At 37.8% G+C, this 21,235-nt stretch overlaps 1 protein-coding gene across 1 annotated transcript in view; it reads right to left on the bottom strand.

Annotated features, from left to right (window-relative positions):
• The window catches only part of TSHZ2 (teashirt zinc finger homeobox 2), a 259,899-nt gene that overhangs the window by 100,727 nt on the left and 137,937 nt on the right, over positions 1-21,235 (bottom strand). Inside the window, exon 2 of the mRNA XM_039499509.1 lies at positions 4,702-7,762. Within this exon, the coding sequence (XP_039355443.1) occupies positions 4,710-7,762 (3,053 nt within the window). The 3' untranslated portion in view covers positions 4,702-4,709. The remainder of the gene's footprint in view (positions 1-4,701; positions 7,763-21,235) is intronic.

The following is a 21,235-nucleotide window of genomic DNA, read 5'->3' as shown; positions in this document are numbered from 1 at the left end:
TAACAATTGCAGTAGGATCAGGCCCCTCATTTGTGTTGCGCCTTCTCTATCTATGGCCAATGATTTTTTAATCGGAACCCTCCATTAGTTTTGATGACGACTTCTGCTTACAGACTGATGGTATGACATGGCAAACTGTGCCCCAATATTCTCATATTCGCTTATTACACCTTTGTGGCATTTGTTATTGATGTGTGCAGGACGAAGAGAAAGCTACATTCTCTCTAAACCCCAAACTCAGACACCTGACTTGGGCAGCTCTCTTATCCCATGTAACACTGACATTAGCTGTAATAGCCGAACATGTCATGCAGTGAAACTCCTGCCGTTTCAGAGGAGAGAGGAGAAAATAAAATAAAATAAAATCCACAAAAAGAAAAAAAAAATCTTCTATTTTGGTATACTTAACACATACAGTTATCTTCGTGTCCTATATATCATTTAACAAATTGCTTTGCAATTCTTACAGGGCGTGGTATAATGACTGATTTAAAATCACTGCATTGCTTAAACTGCATTGTTCTTCATCAAGTGGAGTCATTTTTATGTGACGTGTCAAGCTCTCTAACAAATAACTGCTGCCAGACAAATCAAGTTCCTCATCTTAAAGCTACGGCTAAATAGTTTATAGCTTTAATCTGCTCACTGAGGTGTGCAGTCTATGACAGTAATTATAAATGCAAGGAGAAATTATAGCTGAATGCTTTAACTGCATTAGGAGCCATTTGATGAACAATCATGATTGCCTGCTCATTTTCAACAATAGAGGGCAAGTTAGTGTCAGTGCATTAGAGGATTTTCAGTTCTGCTCTGCTCTTTCTTCCATTTACCACAGAATGTCAGTTGTCTGCTATAAAATAGAAAAAAAGCACTGTAGAAGCTTTAAACTTGATGGTTTAAAAAAAAAAAGACAAAGGAGGAAATAGAAAAACTGTTTATCATTGTGACTCATTTTTTGTTTTGCAGCAACCTTACTTTCAAATTAGTTCATTTTAGGTAGCTGTATGTTTACTTACCGGGGACTTTGGAAGAGAAATCTCCCCCCCAACTAGCCTGGTAGATTTAAATCTATAATGATTAATTTTTTTAAAAAAAAGTTTTAAATAAGATCATACAGATCCTCTAATACTGACTAGTTTGTAGCCACTGTCACTGTCTGAATGTAAAGCTAGAGATGTGGACGTGTGTACACACACACGCTTCGTGGAGAAAAAAGTATTTTTAATTTAGCTGAAGAATTGAGCAAATATATTTTAAAGTTATTAATCCGTGTACAAATTTGAAGCAACACTCCCTGATGTACATGGGCTTTCAAATGAAGAACAAAAAATTTGCAGCTGTTTAAATGAAAAGATGATACTGACATAAGAATTTCGTAAATTAAAAATAATGCCACATTATATTACCAGACCTATTTCAGTCTGGAGAGGTAAAAAAAAAAATCCCACAACGGAGATGAATATACAGCAGATATATACACCTGCATTTACATTTAATAGGAATTTATCACAAATCACTGAAACAGCCTCACTGATGTCTTTAAAAAAATACCACAGACGCAATGTATGAATGTTTTTCTGGTAGTAATGATGTGACTGGCAATTCATTTCTTTATATTTTTAAATGATATTTACTCTGTTTTCTAAATAAGAATTTAAATGGTAAGTTTCATTTTCAATATGGGTGATATTTTATACGTTTCTGTAGTTTGGAGAATTTCTTTCCACTGTTTTACTTTCATTTTTAGTTACTTATATTTTGTTTATCTCTGCTTTTGATGCAACATTTAGTTAACCAATTAATATATTTATGCATTTTAAGTGTCTCAATATGCTTTATATTTATTTTCTCTAAATACTTTGCACTTTTAAATGACTGTATATATTAAATACATGAATTTCTGCTGGCATATTCCTTAAACAGCATTGTATGCTCCATAATTAGGAGATATATTAAACTTTTACCATGCCATTTTTAAGATACGGAAGCTTTGAAAATCCCTGTAATGTATCCTGGTCTTCTTGCAGAGATCAGAAAACAAAGGAATAGCATTTTTAGCATAGTTAGAAGAACTTAGGCAAGTTTAGAGCTCAAAAATTGTAATAAAATCTATCCAATGTCATCCAAAATACCCCATCATTTCACACAATTTGTCCTCTCATGCATACCAACTAAAATTATAGTTCCAGATAACACTGCTATCACTGTCAGTGCACTTTAAATATATGCCTTTGAAGATACTGCCTGCATGCTGATATAAATTAGAAATTTCTGGGTATTAAGGGGGTGACAATTTTTGGGTACTCAAAGATTTGAGGGGCAGTGCCTTGGTTCATATCCATACATCACCTGGGTAATGCCAGAAACTTGTTAATTTGGGGTGTTGCTACTCAGAACCCACTTTTTTTTCTGGGCATCTTTGGAAAATGTGTTTGCTTCCCATTCCCCAAATCTCTGAAGAACAGCAATGTGCATACAAAGTTGGGTGTTTAACAAGAACAGTGCTTTTAAAGACCCAAATCTGAAACGTTTGTCAGGTATTAAGCCACGAAGATGCCAAAAATAACTGATATATTCATATATTTGGCAGATAGCTTTTGTTTGATAGTACCCAAATTACTGGTTTGCCCGCACAGCTCTAGTATAGAAACTGCAAATGTCAAAGTCTTTATAGATGCTAACAGGTGGGGAAAAAAATCTGCTCATTTCCTTCCTCCTCCCTAACCTCTTTTCATTTTGTGATATTTTGGCAGGTACATTCAATTTTGAATTGTTATAAAACCATAAGGTGGAAAATCAGTTATTATCAGATAAACAAAGAACATGTATTCATCCTTTTGTTTTACACCGGGTACTAATGTTGGGTGAATAATGCAAAAAATTCTCCATTAATATTAGGTACAATTTTTAAAATAATTAACTCACTTTGACAGTGCTCACACCCCTTTTGCATTTTGCTTTCAAAAGACAGAGCTTTGTTATATAAAATGTGAAGAAAGAGTAAATCGACCCCTGTGCCAAGAGCCAGCACAAGACCTATACAAGACTTAAGAGTCATTACATTTGAGTAGTGATGGTTGTGCTGTACTGTAATAGCTTCCCATAGTACCTATCCCAAAATTACCCTTTGATTACTGGTTTAAATGATAGCTTCTTTAATGGGATAGACGTGATGTATAGGCCTTGTCTGGGGAAATCTTAAAGTTGCATGAACATTTTCAGCAAGCAAATTTTAAATCTTCTTACAAAAGCGGATCCATTCCCAGAGCACATGCACCCTCAGCTAGTCAGAGAATAGCCGCCGTACCATGTGACTTACGTGACAAATCACAAGTAACACAGCTTGAATTTTGAATGTTCATTATCAGTCCATAATGTACAAATTTCAAAAAGATATTCATCAAGGAAATTCAAATAATTAATATGTTGGAGGAAATTTGAACTTGCCTGTGGATATTCTGCCAGCAAAAAAAAAAAAGGGGGGGAGGTGTAAATTTACTGAAGAAATTATTTGTTGAAAATTAATCACACAAAGCCCTCTTGGTTATAAATCCTTCAGAATTAAAAACATCTATTTGGACTTGCAGCTGATGTGCTTCCTATTCATTTACATCAAGAAATGTCAATTTGGGAGTTAAGTAAAATTAAGAATGCTATAAATTATGCACCAGCTAAATACTATCTTACACATGGTAAACATTGGCTGTGACTGCACTCACAGCTATACACCTTCTTCGACAGAGAAAATAACAGTAAAAACAGTATCCAGAGAAAGCTGTCTTTTTCTGCAAAGTTAAACTTGTGACAAAAGCCATTGATTCTCTCAACTAAGAAGCAAAAAACAGCCTCATATTTTGGCACTGATCTGCACCGAAAACTTTCATTGAAGTCATACAGGGGAAGGAGTACTGACTGAGCACTGGGACCGCACTGATACTATGAGACAATGTGTAAATATGATGCAGTCAAGAATAAAGAAAAGAATGGACAGGAACGCAAGAGGAGGGAAGGTTACTCAAAACAACTCAAAGGAGACCACTGGTATAAGTGGTAAGGGACACTATTAAAATACGGTGCAGTACAACACTGATCATCCAAATGTGATGGGTGGAAAAACCAAGATTTTAGATAATTAAAAGCATTTTCAATGTCATTAATAGACTATGGGGGACATGAGCCTTTTGGGATAATGGGCTGTTTTGGATAATTGAGGTTTTGCTAATCAAGATTATATTGTCTTTTTCTCCCCCTCAAAAAAAAATTTGATGCTACATTAGTAATGGAGAGGAGGAGGGATAAATATTTCCTTGGAACTATGAGGGAAAATGCAGAAAAACAGGCTACTATTAGCGCAAATGACATTGAAAACTGAAGAGTAGTCATTTATTTGCTCTACTCCACACTAACCTGCATAGAAGGTGAACTAAAAATAATTCTTAGAAACAGGAGAATATGAGATGTGAAAAGTGGGGAAACAGTTTTGTTAAAAATATTATAAAGAAGCAACTTTTCAGTTCATGATTGTGATCCATTTATGAAGCTTTGTTCTTCAATGCAATGTAAAATGGACTGGGTATCTAAACTGATAAATGCAGCAGCATATTTTCAATTTTATAATGTATTCTACTTTTAAGAAATGCATTAAGAAATCTCTTTACAATCATGACATTAAAACTCACTGTGGAGCTGATGCTTGCATACCTTAAAAGTTATTCTTCATCCACTTCTGCTACAAACTGTGAATGGTGTTCTGGTGACTTGCTGTGTGTTTTGCTTAGGTGAAGTTTTACTGCATGTTTGCTTGCAAATGTCCGACAGCACAACTTACATTTGAACTTAGAGTCTGTATCCTCTTCCCCAGTTATTGTTTCAGGTGATCTTTGAACTGAAACTCTGGAGATTTCTTGTTCTACCTTGGTTTGCTGTTCCACAGCCAGTCTGTTCATGTCTTTCATTTGGAAACCTAGATGGGATTCTAAGTGACTAATATAAGTAGACGGGGTTCTAAACTGAGATGCACAGTCACTGCAATAAAAGATTGGGTGTCCTTTGTCCATGTTTTTCAAAAACTTTGTTCCTCCAGTTTTCCTAAGTTGGTATTTGACATTTGCTAACCAATGGCTGATGGTGGTCATTGACAGTCCAGTAAATTTAGAAATCTGCATGCGTTCTTGAGGGCCTAGGTCTGATAATAAATATTTACCTTCTGATGTTTGGAAAAGACTGGAAGCAAACTGAGCTTGCAAAATCAGGAGATGCTGAGGGTTCCAGTTTGATTGCCTGCCCTTCCTTTTATGCAGAGTGGAGACTTCTGTTGAGACATCCTCAAAACGTCGGACATCCATTTCCAATTTCATCGATGGGATCCTAGAAGATACAGCAGGTTTTGGTGTAGTAGCTTTGGGAAGAACTTTGACCATGTCAGCAATGTCAGACAGAGCATGTTTCTGAGGTGGGGAAGTACAAGACTGTGCTTGAGCTGACTCCGCTTTCTTGCTTTTGGATTTGGTCAGATCTATAGGTTGATCATTGTTTTCAAACAAATAACGCCTGGAGATGCTTGCAGGCTTTGGTGGGGTTGGAGCAGGAGATAAAACTGGTTTCTCCATCATATTTAAGTTAGGTTTGTGGAACATAGAAATTGTGCTCGAGCTGGGGCTGGAGTTGGACTGGGGACGTAAAGACTCAGTGGCTTTGCCCAAGTGATTATTCAATACAGATTGCAGGGCACTAAGTGGATTCACACAAGGCAAGTCAGAAGGATGGTTTGTGGCAACGCAACCATTGCTGAGAGAAGCTGCTATTGACTCCTTGGGTTTTGTTTTTTCTTTCTCACCATCTTCTTTTGGTTTATCCTCCTCCTTCAAGGGACATGCCTCTGTCTTTTTTGGCTCTACAGGGGCCTCAGATTTGGGGAGAGATCCCCCTTCATTCTGACAGAGTGGAGCAGTGTCAGCTTGGATGCCCTCTTTAGTGTAGTCCTTTTGTATGACTTCTTTGTCATCAGTTTCCTTCTTCACTCGAGTGCACTGGGCCACATTTGCTGAGCTGGGAACCAGAGGCATAACTTTCCACTTTGGAGCAATGGGTCTCAATTTATTGGTAATGGTGGGCCTGATTTGCAGTACTTGGGAACCCACTGGTAAGGAAGGCTTTGCTCCTTCTGAGAGCTGATAGGCTGCATGGATACTAGGATATGCACTCCAGCTAGGAGCTCCATTTTGAGCTTTATTGATGGCTGTGGTGACAGTGTTTTCCAAAGACTTTAAAATATCCCCACCACCTTTTGAACCATCTTCTAAATCTTCCTCCCTAAGATACTGGTATTTCATTGTAGGATCCAATGGTTTCTGAAGTGTATCTTCATACTCTTCAGTTTTTACCACTTTCTCATCTTTGTTTGTATCATCAGGTTTATCTTTTTTACTCTCTTTCTTTAGCTCCAATGCAGGAGTTATGCCATCCGAAGATGCATTGCTGGATTGTTTTGAAACCTGGGTGTCATTGGCTGGTGCCTCAGACAGCGATTGCATTTTCTCCACAGCCAAGGGATCTAGTACTAGTTGTTTTCCTTTCTTTGAAGCTGAACTTGTGACTTTCAAGAAGTGACCAGTGACCATCATATGAGTGGTGAGTTGCTGCAAGGTGTCATGTGAACTTCCACATTCCATACACTTCAAAATCTGGGATTTACAGGCCTCAAACTGCCATGTGTAGCTGGCTCCATTTTGGTAGCCATAGCGGTTGTTAGATGACAACTGTAGGTTTGCATTCTTCTGAGGAGAAAAGGTATCTGCAAAAGATCCTGTTGTGGAATCTGGGGAACAAGGTCTGTTAACATCAAACACACGTTTCTTTGCTGGAGTGACCATTTTTGAAGAAATGGTAGGTACCGGCTCCTTCAAAGGCACTTTTTGGTAATGTTTTGTTTTTATCATATGAACGCTCAGATCTTGAAGGGAATCAAAAGAGTCACCGCAGAACATGCACTTTAGAACTTTTTGTGCATCTTCCTTGTCCATGTCCTGAAAGGCCCTTTTCCGGGGCTTTGAGTAGCTAGTAGGTCTGTGCTTGTCCTTTTTACGGTTGTCATCTTGGTAATGACCAGTTTCATTCATATGGACTGTTAGCTCTACCAAGGTGTCATAGGCAGCACTGCATTGCCTGCACCTAAACCTGCTAGCACCCGTGAATACAGTTCCACACATTTTGCTGTTTTGTCTGTACAGCTGGACTGAACTGAAAAGATTTGGTTTGGAAACCGGTCTGGAAGGTAAACTCTGTTGTAAGCTTTTTGACAATGCATCTTGGTGCCAATCAAAGTCACTCTTGTTACCTCCATTTCTACTGTCACAGCCCCTTCTCTCAGAGTTAGACAACTTGAGACCCAGTCCTAAGCCTGTCCAATAAGAGTCTGACAGTATGTTAGCATAGACTGCTGTCATTTTATCCATGCAATCATGTGCTTCATTCTGAGATTTGGGGCGGGCATTGGTTTTCAGATCCTGCACCTCTCTGGAGCAAATGCTTTTAGTATCTGCCACCTGGTCACTAGCATCACTTAACAGGGACTCATTTTCTGCATCCTGATTAGATATATGACTTACTGGAGAATTCTGGTAGCTAAAACTTCCTTTCTGCTCAGGACCCACTTCATGTTCTTCATCTGTGCCAGTATCATTGCTGCCCTGAAGTTGAGCTGTTGAATTACTGTCATCATCGTCCTCTTCCTCCTCCTTTATGTCTTCCTCTTGGACGTAACCTGAAATGTAACATCAATATATGAAATAACATGTTAATAACACTGCAGTTTGATTTCTCTAGTTTCACTATGTGCTTTTGCTACTGGACTGCATTTTAATCTACAACTTTATTGTCTGTTAGTCCTGGAAGTGAAAAAGTCAAATGATGTCTCTTTGTAAAGCTTGCTGCTGTTTATTGGATGATCGTAATTCTTTATAACTGCCAGAGATTCTGAGTTAATAATTTTACTGTCATGGGAGTATAATTCTAACTGTCCTGTAATGGGACATTTGGAAAATTCATATGTGAGAACTTTTAAGTTCATACTAAAAGTCTCAATTCTATGAATTTGTTATTAGACCCAAGGAAAAGAAAAGAGAGAGAGAGAGAGAGAGAGAGAGAGAGAGAGAGAGAGAATTGGCAAGGAATAGAAGAAAAGTAACTGCTCTAATCTTCCTGGTTCATAGAATTATCTAGGAACAAAAATCTTTTGCCATTTGATCACCTTAAAAACGCATTTCAGAATGTGCACAAATAACTAATATTCCAAACTACACTTGAAGCAACTAATAGATTCAACTGAAACCTCTGTTTGTAAATGCAGTGTATTCCATCAAAGCAAATTATTGTTTGATAAAAGAAATATTCTAGGGCAGAAGCCTAAGTAGCTATGGAAGGATATTCTAGGATATGGCTGATATAGACTGATATTAACTATAAAACTAAAAAAGTAAAGCAAGTCCAGAGTGGTTTTATTTGACAAATGAATTATTTTAATTAATAAGATAAACTTTATATTGGTAGAGCTACAAATTTTAAAATTAATTAAGGAATTCAGTTATTTTTTCTTGTGGCACTAAATCAGGACTAATACCACTGAAGTAAATGGAGCTAAACTGGTATGAAATTGATGCAAGGGAAAGGAGAATCAGGCTTAGAGTGAAACCCTGGCCCCACTGAAGTCAATGGCAAAACTCCCCGTGACTCAACAATGCCAGGATTTCATCCTTGGACTCCAATGGGAAGAGAATCTAGGAGGAAAGGAGTACCACAAACATTTTCCTATTAATAGCCACCCTAAAATTTTAATTAATCTGCTTTGGCAGTACTCATACTCCTGTTGTTTACCCTGTAACTGGGAATTCAAACAATCAACTTCTACTGATACAAACGTTCAAGGAAACCAATCTTTAAATTCACAGGCACAAGCCTTCATGCATAACACACTTCTCTGCTCATTCAATCAGGAAACACAAACAATGTTGCCAACTGGAATGATTTCATTGTGAGCCTCATGATATTTGGTGTTTCTCTTAGCGACCAACTCAGGGAATCATGTGGTTATGTAATAATCAAAGCTGTAGTTTTAAAAAAAAGATTTTGCCCTCATGATGCTAGAGAAAAGTTTGAGAAACATGATTTGTACAGGCTCAAAAACCGAAAGGCAAATGAAAAGAGCCAATATTTATTATATGTTTAAAATCCCATGACTTTTAAGCCAATCTCATGGCTTTTAGGGGGCCCTCACCCATGACTTCTGAACACCTGAAACTGGCATTACTGCATAAATGATACGACTTTGATCAATCAACAGAGCTAGTCAGAAAATTCGGAAACATTCAAAATGTTGACAAAAATATAGACAAAACTTTCTGTAAACTATTTTTCAGAAATTTCAATGTAATTCAATGGTTCAACCTGCTCTACCAATCAAAGTTGAACAACACAGATGAGATTTAGAATCACACACTGAATATCTTACAGTAACAAGGAAATGCTTGCAGTCAATCCATAGAGGAAAAATATTAAAAAACAGTTTGCTGAATAAACCTGAATTACAAGTAAGTTAGAAGAAGCTCTGATCTACTCGTGGATATTCCAGGAATATAAAAAGAGGCTAAATTCATTAGATACATTCTTTGTTTCAAATTATTCGCTAAATTCTAGGAAGAATACTGATTACATCATTCTTCTACCTCTCTTTGGCTGATTGTTGCATGGGGATGTGATACTAGAGAGCTTCCCAAACGGTGGTAAAGATAACTATGTAACTATGTATGAATGAAGGTGTGCCATGTATAATGTGATAAAACAACAATACTACATATCATAATGATAATACTGTGAATGTGAATGGGTGCCTTCAACTAAGGATTACAAAATGCTTGTCAAACATTAAATAAATAAGCCTCTCAATGTCTCTGTGAGGAACAGAATATATTATTATCCCATTTGTAGATGGGTAAACTGAGGCACAGGCAGGTTAATTGACTTGTTCAGGGACAGGCATCAAGTCAAATGCAGATCTGGGACTCGAATCCAGGTGTTTTAACTCCTAGCCCTGTCCTCTAGTAACTAGATGATGTTCGCCATGACCTCCCTTATGAATGTGTGCAGGGAGGCGAGCGCTACTACACATCATGAATAGTAACCTTGTTAAACAAACAGCATGAACTGATGAGCAGGGCTGACATTGTTCTTCTGGTGTCAGAGATACTGTATCGTTTAGGTAGCAACATTGGACTCCTGCCAATGTGTATCACAGTGCCATGCATATTGTAATGAGCAAAACAAAAATAAAGAGGGACATGAATGAAGGAATCAGAAGAAAAGCACTTAGCCACTGAGTTCACAGTTCCAGGCTGGAGTTGAGTTGATTCCCCCTTTTTATGTGAACTAGTTGAATACCATTAACCCCATTTTTCATGAAAAGGGGAATTTTTTCTTTTGAAGGTAAGTACTGTACTCTTTCTTTCCCAATATTATCTGTCCTTCTAAATAGATTTACTAGGAGAAGCAAAACTACCAGACAGCTGCACCCCCATCCCCTCATAATACAGATACAATTTGCTGCTTAATTAGGCATTGACATGTTTACTATAACCTTTACAGAAGAATAACTCGTCCTGAGAAGTCCTGTTTTTTCCTTTTCCTTTTTCTTTCTTTCTTTGTCTGCATAATACACAGACAATCTAATGAAAACAATATGGTAACTTATGAGAAGGCACCATCAAAAATTCACAAAAGCATCAGTCAAGTCCATTTTTAATAATGGTTAAGGATTCTGGGCAGCTTTAAAAACACAGCTTAATAGCATACATTTAAAACCATTCACTTTGCTTAAATGATTTCATTTGCTGTGGGCATTTTGTGTAGATAGTGAAGGCCTCTTGAATGCAGGCAGCCTGGGTGTATAATGAATGCATGTCTTCATCTACCAATGATTATTTTAGTAAGGTTTCACCATATGTAAAGCATTGTATAAACTGCTACAAAGCAGATTAATTCATTTAAATGCTTATTTAACAGAAGCAACAGTCACGATGTTTTAGAAAAAGATATTTTGATTCTCTTTCTGCCATATTTACTTAAGTGGACTTCACTACTAAACACAGTCACACACATGTATTTTACTCTCTCACACACAGTGGTGATATACATGTAGTAAACTGCAGAACCACGTGATAAACTGTATTTACCAGGAACTGTTGCTTACTTCACCTTCACTCTTCCCGCTATTCTTTTTTCTGTGGATTTATGCTAATATTCTAAACGTCTGAGAAGTTCAACCAGCTGCCCTTCATCTGCCTATTAGATAAACAGTCCTTCTTCCCCCCCAGCTGTGAAATTACTCCACCATAATTAAACCAGCGCCAAAATTAAATTAGTTACATCGAAGTTGTAAAACAGGCAATATACAATCCTGAACTAGTGCAGGGTTAAAGTCCACTATCTTGCAGTCCAGAGTAAAAACAGAAACTTTATAATTATGGATGGAGGTGACTCCGGGCTTCCCAAGTGGAAAAGTAGCATTTGCTTTTAGTCCTGGTAGATCCCAAGATATTGGATCTTAAAAAATATGACATTGTTATTGGTAGAAAAGATGTGTTAGGTAATTGTGAGAAATTTTTAAACTTTTATTACTCTAATCTTTTCTTCTCCATATGAATCCTATACAGTTGGATTTATAGTAACTAAAGCAGCCTGGCTAAAAGGGGTGTAGAAAACAGCATCGTGTTTTGTTTGTTTGTTTGTTTTGTTTTTAGAGCTATAGTATTTCTTTGAAAGCAGAGTAATTATTCCAGAATAAAGACACTTTTATTCCAGAACAGAGTGTCCACATGAGGGAATTATACTGGCATAGATGAAACAGAATAATTTTCCCATTTAGACAAGCCCTCAGTCTAGTGTCATTTAGGCACTTGCACTTCTGGTTGGACCCTGGAAGTGCAGAGGCTTTGTGAAAACCATGAAAAGGATGAGGGGTGGGAGGAGAACGAGGAAAGAAAGAAAAATGCACTTTTTGATTCTCCAAATAAAATAAAATGGTTTGGGTTTACTTTGACCTTTGGGTGAAGATTTGTGCAAGGCTGCCCGTTTAAACAGGTTTGTCCTTCTCTATTTACAAACGAATACCCTTCAAGTCAACAAATATACTCCACATGTAGTGTCAGATAGCCACTTTCAGTGTATATGCTAGCCTCATACAAAGGACCAATATTAGAGAACTGGGCACAGTTAGTGCACCTGCAAAAATTAATGTGCATTGTTGTGGCCCCAAAAACCCACATACAACTAGCTTGAAACTTTGACCCTTATAGTACAGCCAACACTGGGCCAAATTTACACTTAGTTAATTCTGCTGAATTTAAGTGCCTTACACCCACTCACTAACATGTAACTTGGATCACATTATACATCACCTCTGAACTTGGACCAGTAGGGTTTGAACATATACATGTATTTAAATTATATTGTATTTTTACTGTTAATTTTTCTACCAGAGAATGCTATTTTCAATCAAATTTGCTCTCTTTTTCCACATACAGAAACATTTCTTAAAATATATACACGTTTCTTTCCAAGACTGGAAAATTTATTTTTTGCCAAGAAAAGGGACAGTGAATCATTGTCTAGAACAATGTTGTTAATCCACCTAAAACCCATACACCATCTGTACTTTTTCATACATATATTCCAATTTCACTTGAAATAACATCATTAGTGCAGAGATCTCACAGTGCTATAAGGTGATCTTGTTTCCTTCTTGTCTGGCTTGAACTCAAACATCTTTTCATTTTGGCAACAGCAGTTTCTTTCTCTGAAATATTTCATGCAGATAATGGATAATGACCACTTCTCATTGCTTTTTCTCAAAAATGTCTAACTACATTAGCTATCCAAAGACAAATCCTAACCTGGCTCTTTTTCTAAGTTCATGGCTGCAGATTCATCCCAGTTTGCAAAACAACTGAAAAGATAAATTGGCACTGGCAGAAAACCCCATCCTTACTCTCCTGGATACACTCCTAAAATCCTTTTGGAATTTAATAGGATTGAAACCAATGGGACGCTATAGAAATGTAATCAAAGTGTATGGAATTTGTGATCTGATAGGGAGTGATACAATTTTGGGGGTTTGTTTAGACGATCATTCACAATTCTATAGCAGGGGTGTAAAACTTTTTATTAAATGTCATAGAATGATCAGAAAACATATAGGATGATAACCTTTCTCTAGTAAGTTCTTCAGCACTTTTCCGTAAGGGGAGTGATAGCCCTTGCCTATAACAGAGCCATCAGAATTGGAAATGGAAAAAACCTCCGAAATTATCTAGTCCAACCCCCTTTATAGTGCAGGATTGTTTCCGATGGTCTTTTACTCTAGAATCCCGTGGAGATGTTTTACATGTTCTCAGAATCTTGAGGAAAAACTGAATGGACTGGCTCTGTCCTGAGGGACCAGGAAACAGTGCAGGAGATGTGGGAACTGTTTGTACATTTCCCATAAACAATATTTACCAGTTGTTCCCAATTCAGTTTTAAATGGCTCAGTGATGGGGCTTCTACCCCTCTCTTGTGATGCAATTTCATAGTCTAACAGACCTCACAGTCACAAATAGGAGATTTTTCTTAATATTCCACTTTCATTTGCATAATTTCATTCCATCCAATAACTTTCCTCTATCCCCAGCACATGGAAATTATATTGTTATCTCACACATAATTTACTGTTGCTTGGAAGTTCTACTTTCTCCAGAAATCTGCAGCAGGTCACACCATGGCTGAGAACCACAAAGAGCATGTAAATAGCATTTTCTGGTCATCTCATAATTGTCTATTGAGGGCCAAATTCTACTCTGAGTTCAGCCAGGGCAGCAGGACAGACAAGACATTCCCACTATTACAGAACCAGGCTCAGAGACGTCCCTTAATCCCTACCACAACACTATGGATTGTGGGAGGAACTTGTTCTCAGCCCCTTACAATCAAATATAGTCATAATCTGGTAATGTGTCAAGTTGAGAGCCATATCGTTTCACAGGATGGGGACAGAGGACCCAGGAAACTCCACAACATCCACATCAGTTTCCAATGAATGCTCATCTCAGGGAGAGAGCTTTGTGGCCCTGGGAAGAAGCAGATGGTACGACTTCCAAACATTGCAGACCAGGGGCACTTTGTATTGCAGCATGCCAGCCCCTCTTGAAGTGGCGTTTCCCATGAATGAGTTTTAACATGGCACGGCAACTTCCTTGAAGCATAAATTTATTTGCACATGGTGATGAAATTAAATCATTTTGGATGTTAATCCTCTGTTCTAAAATTTAAGTTTTGTTATAAGATTTACTGTACGGATCCTATTCCTGGCTGCTCCAGTTGACTTCAGTAGGGCTTTCAACGGGCTGAGGAATATAGGATCATGCCCTCTGTGCATTTCACTGAACATAGTCATGAGTCCATCACATAGGTTAGAAGTATATATACTGTGAATTGGGTTTCCAGCCATAAAACCCCTAAACCCTCAAAGCCAACAATAAAATAGGAAACAATAACAAAAGGACAACTGAAAAGAGAGGGAAGAGGGACTAGTGCTTTCCATTAAAACAGAAAGCCCAATAGCCGTAATGGGGACCAGGGCCATAATAGAGTTCTCTCCTGAATAATTTTCTCTAGGGACTAGCTCAAGCTTGTTTACATAGTCAGCTGTCAAAGGGTAGGAGAAAGAGTAATTTAAATCACACCAACTCTGTTCTGGGATCAGTCGTTCTGACTTACTGAGTTTCCAGGTACCAGCTATGTTTCACAAGTGTACGTCACTGTGCTTAGGGTCAGCTCCCTCAGTTTCCATAGCTGAAGGCATCCACCATTAATACAATGATTTACACAAGGTTAAGAACACTTTGTTTCCTCCAAAGCCCTGGAATTTGCTAATATATATTTTTTAAACAGCTGATGGTATTTGACATTTCTGAGTCAATATTTTCTCCGTGTGTGTGGCTCCTAGCAAATTCTGGGCAAGCATGTAATTCTGAGAGTACAGAATTTTGTCTTCGCAATCATCTGTGAGTGCAAATACCAGATTCCTGATATCTAGTAGCTGATATAGAATGAATAAATGGACCTGATCCTGTTACCATTGAAGTCCATGGAAGTACTGGCATTGATTTCAGTGACAGCTGGATCGAGGCCAATTTTTATATGCACATCAGGTAGTAAGATATCTTTATGATTTGTATGCACAAAATAATGGGTGCAAATATGGAGGCCATTTTGGAAAATGAGGCTTGGTCCCAGATGACGAAAAGGACTGTATTGTAATGAATTTGAGTCTCATATCCAGGCAACATAAGTGAATCAATATGGCAGTGTAAACAGATTTAACCTAGAAAATGTAAAGCTGAAACCTCTGGTTCTCATTGCCTTTCTTTACTTGTCCCATTGTCCTCCTGACCTATTGTTTTTTATTAGCAACTATAGCAACGGCTTTGTAGATTTACAGAGGAGCACATTTTTAATCAAACTTTCAAATCAAGTTTGTTTTCTTCCTTTCTTTTGTTGTTCTTCATCCCCCCTCTCAAATACTGATCTATTTTTTTTATGTGATACAAGCTACCAATCAGAATCACAAAAATATATATCTATATAAATTGAAATTGTAATGAGTCCTACCAGTGTATTGCTAACACTTTGGTTCATTTGATATGAACTTTGTTTTTTTAAAGTATCACATGGTAAGGCTTTGAAACTTCAGTTTGTAAAAAAAAACTGTAACAGCCTTGCAGCCTTTGAAGTCACTACTGATATAGCTCTGAACAGATCCATTCAAGTTCAACTAACATCAGACAAATGTTTAGTGTATCAGAGGAAGCCACAAAAGCAAGGATTTCATCAATATTTCACAACAGCCTCAGGGAAACTGTAGATTGCAATGCTGTAGGGCAGCTAATGGAATTACACACAAGGGTTTTGTACATTTAAAATAAGCAGCTACTAAAAAAATTACCCTTCAGTTTGATAGAAACTGTATAAAACTGCAGATGGGAAACAATTAAATAGCTACCAACATTTATCCATGTCAGCCTGATAGGTCATTTAATAACAGGTATTTCTTTTCCTTTTTTTTTCTTACTGGTAAGGCAATAATAAAGATTAACATTTATGAAAAGTAACATAAAATATAGTACAGCCAAATGAATAATTAAAGATGCTTCTGAAGAATTTGTTTGCTATTGTATGGCCATGAAGACTGCTCTCCACTAATGAAATACATTTATATTAAATTCAATTACAAATAGAGAGAGGCTGAAAGTGATGTTTATAACACTTGTGTGTTTTGATCTTTTTAAAAAAAACAAACACAACTTTTAATCATTTTTACTGAATCCATGGTTTACCTCATACATAGAATAAATATTATCTAGTGCAACTCACTTCAAATGACTTGGACCCTGTTTTAGAATATTTACAGGGATAAACTCGAAGCCTGCAAAATTATGTCCAATAATCCAGTGTCAGATCAGCAATTTCCCTGATCGGAGTCAAGATTTCTGCATATGAAAGCACATTGTATACTCTAAAATTAGATCCATACAATCACATTCCTATGTATTACTATATGCAGCATGTAAAAAAAAAAAGCACTGACGGTCTACACACATTTTTTTAAGTGTTTAGGTATGGTCCTCTGCTGTGGCAAATTGCTATTTCTGTCATTAGCTAATGCTTGTCCAGTGCTTTGAACATGTAAAGCACTATATAAAAGATAACAATTATTATTTTATTATATTTAAAAAAAAATCTGGCCACTTCCCTCCAGTTCAAAGCAGACGGACTAGGCTAAGAATGGTGATGAGCCCAATGGAATGAAAAAGAATTTAGGCCCTGATTCAAGAAAGCACTTAAGGATGTGTTGTTTGTTCCTATTCAGGACATCCCTTAATTGACTGTATGCCTTAATATAGCGGCTATGGAACAGATATCTTTGATTAGAATAACAATTAATAATTCAACTGTAAGTTGCAGTAGCCTGGGTTCAGCAGCAGTGACATAGCTAAATGAGGTAACTTTGACTTTGATAGGAAGGAATTATTGTTAGCTGAGTATGGGGCTAAGAGGCAAGATCTCCTATGTTATATTCTACTGACTTCTCGAGTGGCCTTGGGCAAGACCCAATGCTTACTGAAGTCTGCCAGCATCATCTCTAATCACTTCAATCAGCGTTGGATCAACCCCTCAACTTCTCTGTGTCTCTATTTCTCCACCTGTAAAATGGGGAAATGATGCTTAGTGAATAGCTCCCATGAATGTTCTAAGGATTTATTAGCTAATGTTTGTAAAGCACTCTGAAAATCTACAGTGCTGAATGTGTGCTCAGCTTTATGATTTGGTGGCGATAAAGGCAGAGTGTCTATATGTGCTCTTATTAAAGCACAAGCTTCTCACCCATCTGGGTACTATATAAAATTTAAGCTCCTCACTATAACTTGATGATTATGACCTGCTATTATACTGTTCCTATTTTTTAAGAAAAACACTACCATGGCTTTATCAATAAATTTTTACATTTGTCTGAAGGGTACTGGCCCCTCTGATTTTCGCTTTGGATAGCGAGCTAAGTAACAGCTTCAGTGAGATCTGCTTTAAACAACAGTTGCCATTAACTGCTTATCGTCATAAATCTGGGCTGATTAACCATAGCTGGATGAATCCAGACTGAGATAATTTAGCTTTAAAATCTTTTTAGACAAGATACGCAAGTAGAAAGTGAGGGAGCTGATCAAATGTAATTCCTTTGTTTTATGTGTATGTTTGTTTTGGTTTGTTTAAATCAACCCAGCAAATAACACAAAAGTTTTACTTGGAATGCCATGCCAAGAGCTGAGTGTAAAAGGGATGTTGATGAAGAATGTACAGAACTCCCAACATTGTATCTCCTTTATTATCCTTTCAGGAACATATTGTGGAAAATGGTGGTCCAAACAAATAATCTGTTTCATTCATAATAAATATTACAGCCAGCAAGTGCTGACTTTTGACCATTAGACATCCATGCACTCGTAGCCAGCTAACGATCAACCATAGCCATCAAAGCACTAAGGCAGCATGAAGGTCATTACCCTGGCCAGTGTCTTACTTCGACTGACTTCTCAGAGATGTAAGCAATAAGCAGTTGCAAGAGATTGATATGATACTTTGTGAGTAATTTGGATGAACTATAACACTAACCTGGTAAAGTATTATAATTTTAAATGTGTCCAGAAATAATTGAAAGTCTGGTTTAGCTTCATCATAATGCACTGTGCTGGGCATATTTAACAGCTGACTAGTTTAGCATGAATATTGCTTTACAAATGAGGTCATATTGTTTTTAAGAAACAATATTGCTATCAAACATGTTTAGGAAGAAAAGCAAGAGATTATGAGAACACTTTTAACCTTTCTGTCTCTTTCTATCTCTGTTTACTATGGTGATTTAGGTACTCAGTGTTGTTTGAAGGCAAACATAGAAGGTGCTGGCATTTAGAAGAGCCCCTATAATGAGCAACTGGCAGTCAGATTCTTTCTTATTATTACTCTGTCACAAAATCTCTGTTCTACATCACTCCATCTTTGCAACACTGGCCAGAGATGAGAAAGGTCAAAACATCTCCCTCAAAACATACAGTCTATACATGAACAATGTCTTTCCCTGAGTCACATGCAATAGTCAGAATTCAATCCGTATTATAGAAAAGAACAGAATCTATAAAAGTTTCATCATGGAGTGACAGCCTTCCCACCCTTTGTGTCCATGTGTTCTAATACAGAGCTGAAACACTTGATTCATTTTATCACCCACACACCCTGCCTCCCACCAACACACAGAGTTAACTTGTTCCTCAGTTTTCTCTCCTAGACAGAGGTCGTACTCAGAGGGCCCGATCCTGTACAGGGCTGATTGCCTCTGACAGGCTATTGAGTTTGTTCCCCTCCCACAGGAGTCAGTGAATGTTAGAAGAGCTCAGCACCTTGCAGGTTCAGGCCCATCAAAAAGGCTTAGTTCTTATAGGTCTAAATCCTGAGGTCTAGATTACATTGCCTGGAAGTCACAGGATAGTTAGACTGTGGCACACCTGAACAAGGGGATCAGAATCAGGCCTAGTTTCACTGAAGTCAGTGTCAAAGCTTTCTTCAAGGGGTATAAGATCAGGTCCCTCTTAAAACTCTTCCCTCACTTGCCCCCCCCCCAAAACGTGTGTTTGAGGTGTTTGTTAATTTAAAATATTACAAATAAACAAATTCAGAAATAAAACAGAGGAAAAAATATGGAGGGATAAGTTCTGAACCCTAGAGGAAAATTATAGCCCGACAGAGCAGAAAGAGGGAAACGCCCCACTTGAGGAGTACCCTACTCAGTCTTTCCTCGGGAGGACGTAGGTTCACACAACTCCCGCATTAGAAATGCCACAGTTTTGGATTCTGGAACCCATGAATCTCAAGACAGTTTCCAGAGTGCCCTGGGAATGTCTGTGCTTCCAGACTTCTGCCAGAGCCCCTTGTAATCCACTGGCAGCATGGCTGCAATGGGAATTATGCTGCCTTGGGCTACCTTGTTAGCTGCAGTCCCCAAGACTCTCTGCACTTGAGGGGGAGGGGGAGCAGGGTCACAGCAGAGAGTGGGATTCCATACACATTAATGCCGATGTGGTCAGCAATAACTTGCGCCACACTGGTGTGCAGATTTGGGGGAAATAATCTATTACTGTCTCTTTAACAGAGCTGAACCCCATGAGTCATTTCCACAGGGTCAGACACAAGTCAAAGCTGCAGGTGCTGCCATTTGCTTCCTTCCACAGGCCCTGGCATGATCCACTGGGTTGTGTTACTTTCTGCCAGCAACCATAAGGCCAGCATGGAGCGTAATAATAATTGTAATACAAATAATTAGCAATACTAGGATTCATATTATTGATTTTGCTTCGTAAGAAACACAGGCAAAACAAATCAACCCTTGCCAAATGGGAAAGCTGGTAGGGGAAATATATATGGTTTCCAAGCATCTATGATATTATTAAAAATAATGGGAATTTCAAAGGAAAAAGTGAATAATTATTGAAATAAAAATATTGGGCTGTGTCCTTTGAAATGCATGAAGGAGGGATTTAGAGCCAGGGATCAAGAAAAAAGTCATTAGAAATCTGAATCACAGGCAGTCCCAGAGTTGTGCTGCTGTCCTGTCCTGAACTGGGCACTGAAATTCGTCATATGGGGCACCATAAAAAAACAAGAGACTGCAGCTGCTCAGCTTTTTCCTGCATCTCAGCAAGAAACAACAAATATGAGTTATTGAAAAAAAAATCCAATAATCAGAAAGGTCATTTAATGACAGAGACAACTTCTTCAGTACAGGTATCATCATATAACCACTGCTGGGTTGGGGGATGATAGAACATTGCTGAGTGCAAAGATACTATGTATTTCTGTCATAATAACTGGAGTTAAGGCTTGCAGGAATCCACAAAGCGGGCCAATGGGTCAAAAATCCAGACTGTAAAATACTGGATGGAAGTGCAGAATTATTTTCTTTATAATCCAGCATTGAGACAAAATAGTATCTGTAGAAACCCCAGTTCAGTATCCCTCAGACTTCAGCTAATCTGGAAACATTCAAGAGCATACAGAGGCTTTAGACATGGAAAAGTAAAGCAGCAGAGGGCATCTCACCTCCACCAAATAACTGCAGAGCTTCTGAAAGACTAAATCCATCTATTACCACTGTGAGGCCAGTAGACAAACCCAAATATAAACAAGCTGTTTAGAGTTTATAAAGGAAAATAATTATGAGATTTCCTGTGCTGTTCTTTGTGATCTTAAATAAAATAAAATAAAATAAAATACAAGAATAGAAGCTGGAGCTTGGGAAAGAAGATTCCTATGAATTTTCAAAGATCATTAAATGTACATCGAGAGCAGAGTTTCTCCAGCCCAGTTCCAATCTTTGAGCCTTCAGTTTCATTGCCTTCCATTCAACAGCATGCAATGGTGACTCTGAATTGCAAACGCTGCACTTCTGCAGAGGAACAACCATACCTGGGATGTTTATTAAGGCATCATTATACATCTGTGTGGCATCATTTATATCCCGTGGAAGAGACGATGCCAGGTCAAGATCAACAGTTTGAGCAGACAATTCATCAGGTTGGAGCAGGTGGCAGGGGCGGTATAAGAA

Source organism: Mauremys reevesii, linkage group 13 (genome assembly GCF_016161935.1).
Source record: "Mauremys reevesii isolate NIE-2019 linkage group 13, ASM1616193v1, whole genome shotgun sequence".
Classification (NCBI taxonomy): domain Eukaryota; kingdom Metazoa; phylum Chordata; order Testudines; family Geoemydidae; genus Mauremys; species Mauremys reevesii.
The sequence above is the reverse complement of the archived record's forward strand: the minus strand, read 5'-3'. Positions and strand labels throughout refer to the sequence as shown.